This window comes from Ipomoea triloba, chromosome 5 (genome assembly GCF_003576645.1).
Source record: "Ipomoea triloba cultivar NCNSP0323 chromosome 5, ASM357664v1".
Classification (NCBI taxonomy): domain Eukaryota; kingdom Viridiplantae; phylum Streptophyta; class Magnoliopsida; order Solanales; family Convolvulaceae; genus Ipomoea; species Ipomoea triloba.
Window position 1 is genome coordinate 15,984,106 of NC_044920.1, and position 11,600 is coordinate 15,995,705.

General features: G+C 33.6%; 1 protein-coding gene across 3 annotated transcripts; it reads right to left on the minus strand.

The window, feature by feature from the left end:
- Positions 1 to 958: 958 nt before the first annotated feature.
- LOC116019087 (alcohol dehydrogenase-like 1) lies at positions 959 to 10,894 on the minus strand. 3 transcript variants are annotated; one of them, XM_031259176.1, is made up of 11 exons: positions 10,768 to 10,894; positions 10,530 to 10,669; positions 8,406 to 8,452; positions 7,974 to 8,299; positions 7,390 to 7,472; positions 5,606 to 5,681; positions 5,187 to 5,251; positions 4,970 to 5,065; positions 4,621 to 4,779; positions 1,838 to 1,980; positions 959 to 1,526 (listed from the first exon to the last, which is right to left on the minus strand). In XM_031259176.1, exons 1-10 carry the CDS (start codon positions 10,817 to 10,819, stop codon positions 1,864 to 1,866), a joined length of 1,161 nt encoding a protein of 386 aa, XP_031115036.1. In that variant the 5' UTR covers positions 10,820 to 10,894; the 3' UTR covers positions 959 to 1,526; positions 1,838 to 1,863. The 3 variants fall into 3 exon arrangements, with proteins under 3 accessions (XP_031115036.1, XP_031115037.1, XP_031115035.1); XM_031259177.1 differs by lacking the exon at positions 1,838 to 1,980; XM_031259175.1 differs by lacking the exon at positions 959 to 1,526 and having other exon boundaries at positions 1,742 to 1,980.
- Between the last annotated feature and the right edge of the window lie 706 nt (positions 10,895 to 11,600).

Genomic DNA, 11,600 nt, shown 5'->3' on the forward strand with positions numbered 1-11,600 from the left:
GTCCTAATGTTGTCTTCTTCACCGCATTTCTCTATCATTTTATGGTTGCTAAGAGGGAAGCGGTTATAGCTTCTAGTATATATATTGCTTCCCTCAGTGCTAAGAATACACCTTCAAATCCGATTCTTTCTCTCTAATACCTTCGTCCCACGTCTAAGCTAGAATACAAACAGGTTGTAGCCTGTTGTTCTATGTGTAACTTGTCGAAAGCATATGATTACCCTGGTCTAAATGCTTTTAAAGCAGTGCTGATAAACATGACACAGGACTACTTTCCTACTTTCGTTTACATACCTCTCAAGCAGTCTACATCAAATCTGTACATTCTAGAAGTACACCATTCTTCTTTCGTTTCATACATATAATTACAAAAACCAACATGAAGGAGCGTCAGAGATGGCCAACTCTAATAAACGAAAGTATGGTGGCGAAAACAATAGCCAAGAAGCGCCGCTAGGGTTGCTAACGGAAATCAAGAACCTAATTCTCCTCTTGTCCGGCAAACGAGCCGTGTCGACGATGAAACTGGTGTTGCACAATTTGTTGCTGCTTCACCACTCACCAGGAACGCAATAACAGGAACGTAGTAGTATGCATGTATATGTGAGAAATACACGACTGGTTTGCAAGTTTATGCAAACTGGAATTAGAAAGGACAAGCAACAATGATATGTGGCGTGTCAAACAAACACTACCTTAAACGCTTAATATTTCCGGTGACGGCCGGCAAGCTTTCGACAAGTAACACAAATTTTGATATTGTGCTCAGACTGTAAAAGCTACAAAATAAGGAGAATGGAAAAAAGTTGTACGTGTGACCGGTTCGTCTCTCCTCAAAATGCATTTATACTGCAAGGCTCCAACAAACTCTAGTGTTTAGACCACACAAGCAACTTAATATAAGGAAATATAGATCTTGAACGTGGTCATGTATCAAAACTTGCGGACAAGGAACATGGAATTCAGACTTTAATCCATAAAATTAGGGGAAATAAATAAGTACGAAACAAATAGGATGTCACAAAGCCTTCATTGTTGAATGTTTTCCCCAACAACTAGCAATTCAGAAACAGCCCACAGACGTAAGCAACACCCATAATAGGTTGTCCAATTCTTATCGTCAGGCCAAAATGATGAAGTAGAAGTTTAGCATTGGGAATGAAATACTCATATTGTGATTGCAGAGGGAGGAATCATCATATCCAATATACCTAATTAAGGTTTGCCTTACTCTGTCTAGGTTAGCCATGTGCTTGGCTGATCCTTGGCCTTTTTTTTTTTTTTTTTGAAAAAATAAGAAAATCTGCTAGGAATTTCGTGTGTTCGATCAATTTAAGAAGGGTTTGTTTCGGTTAAGGTTTTTGGGAATCAGTTGTTTCTGGGTTTCCTGCGAGTATGCGGAGGTTGTGCGGTTTTTCGGTAAAGCACCGGGTGATGCCCCTTTTTCGGTGTATCTTTCGGCGCCACCGTTGTTCTGGGTACTACCGGCTGCTGGACGCGCTGCCGCTGTTTCAAGGGAGGATTACCTAAGCAACGAGAGGAAGAAGTAAATGGAAAAGAAAGAGAAGAGAATAAGTAAATGACTAAATTGCTCTCGTTATTTTCCTCATTAAAATTTTCCGGTTATTTTTAGTAGAGAATTTGGTCGGAGAGACTGAAATTCAGAAAAAATGTATAGTTACGGTATTAAATTGATAATTTTGAAACTCATGAACTACAATTAACAAGACCCCAATAGTCATAAGACCAAAAATGAAATTTTTTTCTTAATAAATTTATTCAATTCTAATAATGTGATGTGAATGGAGCGATCTGTTTTGTGGATAAAAAGGCATACGCTTATGAAGATCCAACTAAAATTAGTTAAGCATCCATCCAGATGATGCAACGCAGTGACTTCTTTTGTTCGAGCAAGTCAAATGCTTGGTTAATATCTTGGAATTTGACTTCATGTGTTTTGAAACCCTCCAAATTCAACTCCTATATTCATGTTATAATAAAACAAAGAAAAAATGATTAATTAGACACAGTGATGTAGGGAGTAAGGGTGTCTTTTGTTCGCACAAGGGAATTGAAATTGAAATTGAAATTCGAATGGGAATCAAATACTTGGTAATTGAAATAAGATTTGGTGAAAATGTTTTTCATATTTCGTAGTAGGGTGTAATTGGAATGATTACATGTTTGGTTATGTATGACCCTAAAATAGGAATAAAAGTTTTAAGAATACAAAAATAAAAAATTAAGGCAATTGGTCCTAATATAATGACATCCAAACCATCAATATGAACAAAAAAAATCAAAACAAAAATCTAAAAACACTAATCAAAACTTAAAAATCATATTACCAAGTAAGATGGAATGATACTCATTTTTAATTAGGGAATAGGGTCACACTTGTGTGAGACCGTCTCACGGATCCATATTCGTGAGACAGGTCGGGTTGGGTCAAGGCACCATGCAAATGTCACACTTATATGTGCAAATGTCATACTTATATGCTCAAATATAACACTAATCAATAATACAATTTTTGTTACTTATTAGAGAGAAAGTAATACATTTTTCATAATAAGTAATGTTGACAAGTGCCTCTCACTTATAAGGGTAAATATAATACTTTTGTGAAAAATGCATTACTTTTAAATCGAAATGTAAAAGTATTGTATTTTCCCTTAAAAGTATTACATTTACCCTTATAAGTAACAAAAATTTTATTCGTGATTAGTATTACATTTGAGCATATAAGTATGACATTTGTGCATATAAGTGTTACATTTGCATCTTGACCCGACCCGACTCGTCTCATGGTGAGACAGTCTCACACAAGTTTTTGCCTAGGGAATATGCTTTTAATTGAAAGGATAATCAAATTAAATATCATAGTTGTGTTTTAAAAAGTTGTCAACCAAACACTAACTATTTTAATTCTCATTCCTAGTGTATAAACACATGAACCAAACACACCCTAAGTATTAAAGGTAATGATTGAGTGTGCTAATAGGTGATAATATGTGTGTGTGTGTGTGTGTCTGTGTGTATATATATATATATATATATATATATATATATATATATAGGTGATGATATAAATTAGGCAAAAACTTATGTGAGACCGTCTTACCGTGAAACGGGTACGATCAATGTAAAAATGTGGTACTTATACACACATTAGTCATCACACGCGCGTTGCACGATTAAACCAATGCCCAATACGTATTTTTAAATTAGTGTTCCTTAATTGGTTAAAATACTCAGAGAAAAAAATGCTAAATTAATAAACATAAAAAATGCTAAATTAATAATAATAATAATAATAATAATAATAATAATAAAGGGAGAAAAATTTACTATTTAATTACTATTTCATCCTCAAGTACGATGAGCATATACTTTTTTTAGGCGTTCCAATAGCGTTTTTTGGGTTCGTTTTTCTTAATGACATGAACTGTACAACTCCAACTCACAGTTTGTGTGTCAATATCAACTAACTTTACTGCATTTGTCATTACTAATATCATTGTGTCATGGAAAATATGTTCATAAAACATGTTATGAAATAATATAATGGGAGCCACAACATAAATTGAAAAACCATATATTAGGGAGTTAGGAGTAACTAAAATGTGTAGATTATACAATAGATATATTTACATAACGATATTGAAGTTATACTAATTAATGAGTATACCAGCATTGTTTAAAAAAAAAACTGTAATCATTATTTGTACAAATACAAATAGTAGAATTAGCATGATAATATTTTGACAATCATACCTATAGAATGTCAAGTAGATGGTGTGTTGCAGAATATGTTAGGTTTAGTTTTGGGTGAATACTAGTGAGAAGATGAGGGGTTTATATACTGTTGTTTTTGGTAGAATAATGGTTTAGTTATGAATCTATACAAAATTGTATTATAGAATCTTATTAAGACTTCAATAATTCAATTTTAAGTTAGGAATCTATACAGAATTGTATTATAGAATATTGTCAATTTGTTTGAAAACTGCAATAAAGAAACAAATTGCCTAAAGAATTTAATTGGAGGCTGCACAATAAGAAGAACACAAAATACAATATGTTATAGCAGACTATTACACCAACACTTTTTTAGTTTCAGTTAAGGGTCTAACATTATTGGCTCTTATTATAAGTGTAGAAATGTCATACTTATATGCTCAAATGTAATACTAATCAGGAATAAAATTTTTGTTACTTATAGTAAATATAATACTTTTAAGGAAAAATAAATGTAATACTTTTACATTTCGATTTAAAAGTATTACATTTTTTCCTCAAAAGTATTATATTTTTCTTTATAAGGGGAACATTACTTATTATGGAAAATGTAATACTTTTGATGGAAAATATAATAATTTTACATCATAATGCAAAATTATTACTATACATTTTTCTTCAAAAGTATTACATTTTTCGTTATAAGTGAAATTTTTTATTCCTAATTAGTATTACATTTGAGCATATAAGTATGCCATCTGCATGTTAATTTGACCCGACCTGACCTGTCTCACGAATAAGGATCCGTGAGACGGTCTCACAATAAATTACTAGTGAATTAATATTTAATACACAAAATAAGTAGATTCAAGAGCTTACCTTTTGCATATATTTTTGGGCAAGTTTGGGAATATCAACCTTCGCTTTGATTCCTCCAAACATGCATCCAATGATGGTTCTTCCCTCTAAAAGCTCGTAAGGGTTTATACTTATCGGCTTTCCATGCATTTCCACCCCAAGTATTATTGTATATCCACCCTACAAATTATAATAACTCCATAAATTAATTATTTGGTAGTATACGTCTAACTTTAATTAAAAAATTCATTAGTTTTTAATTATTAATTATAACGTAATAAATATGTATTTTCACTAATTTTAAAGCTTTTTAATTGGAATGAAACGCTAGTATTTATCCTGAATATAATATATTAGAAAGATTTGATACCTGACGAGAGCTGGCGAAAGCGTCTTGCATCAAGGAAGCTAAGCCAATGCACTCGAAGCAATAGTCTGCCCCTCCATTGGTTATTTTTTGTATGACCTATTTAAGATAAATTAAATAATTAATATTCAACGAGAGTATTGGTTTAATAACTATTCCATATTTTTTATATCATGTAATAAGTTTTTTTTTTTTTTTTTTTAAGGAAGATACTCTTGACCTCAGCTACTGAACTTTCTCCACAAGTTGTTGGATTGATAAAATCTGTAAGTCCAAACTTCTTCCCTGTGACATTCAACAACAACAATAATTACAATAATAATAAATCAATATTTTTAAGCTCTTAACTATTACATTTTTTACTTTTAATTGTCGAGTTTAAACTAATAAGAAATTTGGTCCTCACTAATAAAAATGTGCCACTTTTAATTCTTATGAAAAATTAAAAGTGGCACATTTTTAATAGTTAGTACAGTGATAAATTAATTAAGTTGATTTTGAACTCAAATGATAAAAATGTAATGGTCAAAGGATAATAATAGTAATAGTAATAGTAATAGTTATAATAATAACAATAATAATAATAATAATTTTAATATATTTTTATGTGGGGTTTGAATGATTAATTATTACACTCACCAAGTTCAAACTTTTCCGGAATCAAGTCAACCCCAATAACTTTGGATGCTCCGCGTAGCCTAGCACCTTCAGCAACCTATCCACCAAATTAAGTGAGTAATGTCTTCATTTACTGGGCGTTTGGTTGGGAGGAGGGAATTAGGGTGGAAAAGAATTGTAACTCGGTGGAATTGTAATTCAATGAATAAAGTAGGAATTGAAATTACAGTGTTTAATATGCAGAAATAGGAGTACAGGGAATTGAAAGGTAAGAAGTGACATAATGACTAAAATGCCATTATGTTGTAGTAAATGTTGGAGTAATAGTAGTATTAGTAATAATAATAATAATAATAATAATAATAATTATTATTATTATTATTATTATTATTATTATTTCAAATTTTTTTTAAAAAAAAAAAAGACAAAGGGTATGGAAGGAGGGGCAAAATTGTCTTTACACCAACAAATTGCCCCTCCTCTCCACCGAATTGCAATTCATGGGGGGCACCCCATGAATTGCAATTCATCATTTGGAGGGAATTGCAATTCTGCGGAATTGCAATTCCCTCCAACCAAACACTGTAGTTTGGAAATTCACTGAATTGCAATTCACTGAATTGCAATTCAATGAATTGCAATTCCCCCCAAACTACATCCAACCAAACAGGGTTAGATTATAATAATGACCATGTTTGGTAAATGGCTGTTGGCTGATTGGGTTGGCTGTTTGGGTTAGAAGGTATGATTTGTTGATAATATTAGATGATTGTAGAAAGTTGTTTGATAAATTGGCTGTTAGCTAATAGCTATTTGGTATAATTTCTTTTCTCAAAAAGCTAATTGAAAAGGCTGCTTTGAGTAGCCTTTTGAATTTTAGCATTTTGGAGTTACAAAAAACTTATTAACCAAACAACTAATAGTGGTCAAATAAGCTAAAATTGGCTGATAGGCTAATTATTTACCAAACAGGGCCAATGTATGTTCTTTAGATTATCTTTCATCTTCATTCCATTTGAATTGTATATGCTCATTTGGTGTTGTAATATTAATATAAAGTGCAATTGAAATGAATGTAAAAACACATTCATCATATGTACGTTGAATTAGGGGAAATTTTCAATTTTTTGTAAAACTCAACTCTACTTTGTAGCAATAAGAGAAAATTAAAAAAAAATCAAACTTTATTTGTATTATTTTATTGTCAGGAAAAATATCTATCTCGTAAAAAATCACATCAATGTATCTCATATCATAACAAGAACTGCTTCTTAATTATATATATTGAGCACATAATATAACAACATATATGTGCAATTCAACTATCAATTTAAACATTTAGTTGAGATGAAACACATGTTTCAATTATATAAGTTATCAATTCCAATGCATCATGTCAAATGAAGTTTCTTTATGGTAAGAAAAGATACTATTAATAAAATTATCCAAAAACTTGTATTACCAACAAGAGTTGTTATTGCATAGAAAATTGTCCACGTTGTTGTGTGGACCAAAAATAAAAAGTACATTATTTGAATGTAAATTATTTGATTATTATCAAAAGTATATTATTTTATATACTATCAAATAATGTAAATTCAGTACACAAATAATATACTTTGAGTATATTAAAAATATATATTATGTATAGAGAAAGTAAATTATTTAAGTACTAAAAATACATTATTTTGTATAATGTTCATTTAGTACACAAATAATGTAATGTTAATATATTAAAATGTACTTTTTTTTATATATTTATTTATGATCAACACATCCATAATCCACATAAAAAATTGCCTTACCGCAAGCCCCACAGCACCAAGTCCAAAAATTGCAACAGTAGAGCCTTCTTCAATCTTAGCAACTTTCCAGGATGCCCCTATACCTACATATATAAAAAATTGCATTGATAGTTTTTCTTAAAGAGATAATATCATTTTGATTTACCAAATATAATGGTATTTTTATTTTTTGTTTTAAATTACCAATTCAATACTTTTTTTTTTTTTTTTTGAAAATCCAATTCAATACTTTTAGTTAATCTATTTAATTAAATTCACTGACTTTTATTCAAAACATTTGAAATACCCTTATATTCATCCATGATCCAGCTTCACTCTTCTTCTTCTTTTTTTTTTAGATGACGAGGGAAATCCACGTACAGCCAATACTGAAGATGCATGTACACTGTGATTCTTACTCGTAATCTTGTAGTTACAAATTTGTATCCAGTATCCTTAGTCATATTTGTTGGATTACCCCCAGCTTCACTCTTCTTCTTATAAGAATGCTTTAGAATAGGTTTAGTTTATTTTAAAAAGGTCTAGAGACCAAAAATGATGAAACCAACAAAAAATGTTACAAAAGTTGAAGATAAATTAAGTACCTGTAGTAACACCACAACTGAGCAAGCAAGCCATGTCAATGGGGAAATCAGGATTCATCTTAACAACATGAGTGATATCTACCACAGTGTACTGAGAGAAGCTGGACACACTCAAAAGATGATGAATGCTTTGTCCATCCTTATCCTTGAACCGGCTTGTCCCGTCTCTGGGCATTCCACCAGGATACCTAACTGCAAATTTTGTACAAACATTGCCTTTCCCGAATCTGCAATCCCTGCATTCTCCACAATTCCTTCTAAACACAGGGATTACCATATCCCCAGTTGCCACTTCATCCACATTCTCGCCCACACTCTCAACCATCCTAATTAAGAAAAATTAAAAGACTGATCGAGCTAGTAAACAAACATAATTTTTAAGATGAGATTTTAAAGTAGAACTATTTAATTTTTACTTAATTAATTGCTTACCCAGCTGCTTCATGGCCAAGAATTCTTGGAAATAATGACGATGGTCCCTAAGTAATGAATCATAAGTCAAAACTTAATTACACTACAAATATATAATACATCGATCCGATCAGCTTTTTAACTAGTTTGCATTGCTAAGTATGATCATGCACGTATACATATACTTCTTCTCCCAAAAGGTTGAATCCCCAACTTCTAAGGATCCCTACTACTCGACCCAATAGAGTACTTGGGAAGAGGTAAATCACGGTAACTTAGTAGTTCAACAGATAGGCACACTGTCGCTGTCAAGTTTTAAACCTTAGTCTATTCTTACAAATACTACCTACTGAACCAGTGAACTAAATGTTGGAAAATTAGCAATAAAATGGCATTTAAGTGGCCATTTTGTGGTATAAATATATCTAGGGTCCACATCCGATTTGGATCGGGTCAAAGTGGATTCGGATTCTTCGTAGTGAGACGAAGAGATCAATATATTATACGTTCAAAATGGATAATGGGTGAATGAGAAATTGGTTCTCAAAGTAGACACATTGAGATGGAATTTGTGTGGAAAAAGCTTAAGGAAAGTCTTTGTCCCACATTGGTTTGGGAAGGGGGTTTCACCCACTATAAATACAAGAGCCTTTTTAAGGCTAATTGACTTGTATGGCATAGAGGCTCTCTCTTGCGCGCAGGATTTGATTCGAAAATGCTTGAACTTGTGTGCACTGACACTTGCGGGCACGAATGTCATCCAGAAAAGTGGCTGGCCTTGCAAGCAAAGTTATGCCAAAATTCCGAACGAAGTTTTCCATCTCAGTCCACGTAAGTTCGAGACATCAAGACGAACTGACCTCTCGTGAGAGATAGTTCGAATGCGATGAAGCTCAGCGGAGTCGACCTTTCGAATGCGATGTCGCGCGGCCCGGGCTGGCGCGCACGTGCGATGTCTCGAGTCTCGATGGTTAACAGTCTGGACCATGTCTCGCACTGCGACTCCAGTAACCTCTCGAACGCGACGTTTCACCTACTGTGTCCGTTCAGAAATGACTCGGAATTAATTTGATTAGTTCAGAAATGACTCGGAATTAATTTGATTAATTCCAATCATTTTTTCAGAGTTATTTTGTGAATAATGGACTGATAGTGGGTGTAAATGTGTGCTAATGACAAAATTAATTTTCTACTAGCGGGAGAAGGTTACAAAATGGATTATCAATGCCATGATTAATGCTATGATCCATTTCCTCCACTATATATTCGTTGTGAGCAGCAGGTTTGGAACACACCAAGAACACACGGCATACACTGTTTTCTTCCTCAAAACTCTGCTCACATTTCCTTCTAGCCACCTGCGTTGAACCCACATTCCTAGTTCGCCGGATCCAAGTTCGTGTGCTCAAACGATTGGATCGTAGTACGTTTTATCCTGGGAAACCTAGACCGCAACGCTCCAGCACCCCGGGAGGTGGTAAATAAGGTTTTAAGGAGAGTGGCAACACGACTCGTGCTTCCAACCACCCGAGTTCGTCCGGATTTCATCCTCAACCGTAGTTCAGGTTTTCAACCTTTTGTAGGTTGTAATATTTCCTGTAATATTATCCTTCGTGGATAATTTTCTATTGTAATTTCCATTATATCCTTGTATTTTCGAGATCAACCTTTTGTAACACTAAACTCGTGCGGGCCACATATACATATACTTGTATTCTACACTAGAGGAAACTTTAATTTGTGAAGGATGAAGGCGTTAGTTAATTATGCAATTTTGAAGAATACAGGTATTGAGCGAGGCAGGTGAAGGGTCAAATCTAGTAATTGGTGTTTAGGGGGTATTTTTGGGCAAAGACCTGACTAAGGGGAATTATTGGACAGAGGTTGGTTATGGGTAAGTGGTTAGTGAGATCAGAGTTGTTGGACAGAAGCTGGTGAAAGGTCAAGGTTCAACATCCTGCCTCTAGTGGCGGTATATAAGGAAATAAAGTTGTCATTCTTAGTTGTGAGCTATAGTGTTTAGCATAGTGGTAAGCGTTGGATCTTAACAGGAGGATGAAAATAAAAAGTTTAAAAATCATATCTGTATATGTATGTATGTATTACTCATAATCTAATGGGAGTAGTACAGACAGTTAGACTCACAGACTTAAATTTCCAGAAAGTAAGATCAGAATGGCAGAGGGATGAGCAGACAATCTTAATCCGAACCTCCCAAGGCTTGGGAGGAGCCACTTCGATTTCTTCTATGACAAGTGCCTCTCCAGCTCCTCTACATACTGCAGCTGCGGGTTTAGTTCACAGCAAACCCAACTTAATTCCTTAAAGTATGAATTGAAAAGATTAAGGGTTGCAGGATCGTATTTTAGTGAAAAGATCAAACCTTTGCATTTGATAGGTTTCCCTATCGTGTTTGGTGCAGACTTGGACTCCATTACACAACTCTTATCTCTCTCTCTCTCTGTGGCTATAGTCTGTCCCGGGATGGAAAGTTGTCTTTTATTGATTTGTTTTCTAATAAAAGCAAATAGCTCAATTAACGAGAATGCACTACTTAGAAAAACAATATAAACGTGTATCTTTTTTTATTTTTTCGAATAGGAAGCCCGTGCTAACATATGACCCTCCTAAAATTTTAAATTCTACGCCTTCACTGAGACTCGATCCCATCATCCATGTGGGAGTGTTAACCGCGACACCGGATGAGTGTTAATCGAGACACCGAATGCACTAGACCACAAAGTCTTTGGCAAAAAAAGCATTATTTATTTTTACTAAAACACACGCACACATTAGTGAAATTTCTTAGAGAAGATCAAACCTTTGCATTTGATGGGATTCCCTATAGGTTAATTGCCTTTATGCTTTTCTTTTTCTAGTCTAGTCTAATAAAAATAAGGTCCGAGACTCCATGTTCACTTAGTGCCACTAGACTACAAGGTCATTGACATTAAGGGGGTGTTTGGTTGGGATGAATTTGGGTGTAAAAGAATTGCAATTCAATGAAGGGTGTGTTTGGTAACCTGTAAAATGACTTCCAGAAAATGTTTTTCGAGTTTTCGGTGTTTGGCAACGTCCGGAAAATGTGGTCAACGGAAAATGAGGAAAATCAGTTCATTTTTTCGGAAAATGACTTACAGAAAAAATCTCCGTAAGTCATTTTCCAGAATCGCCAAAAATGACTGTTCCGCATGTTCTCGGCCAAAACCAAGCCAT

What these genes read in the sequence shown, in the direction of transcription:
- LOC116019087 (XM_031259176.1), bottom strand. Translation starts at nt 10,819, where the DNA reads ATGGAGTCCAAGTCTGCACCAAACACGATAGGGAAACCTATCAAATGC. An exon ending in TCCGGAAAAGTTTGAACTTG is followed by an intron (nt 5,252 to 5,605) that starts GTGAGTGTAATA and finishes TGAATGTCACAG; the next exon opens with GGAAGAAGTTTGGACTTACA. An exon ending in CTTTCGCCAGCTCTCGTCAG is followed by an intron (nt 4,780 to 4,969) that starts GTATCAAATCTT and finishes TATAATTTGTAG; the next exon opens with GGTGGATATACAATAATACT.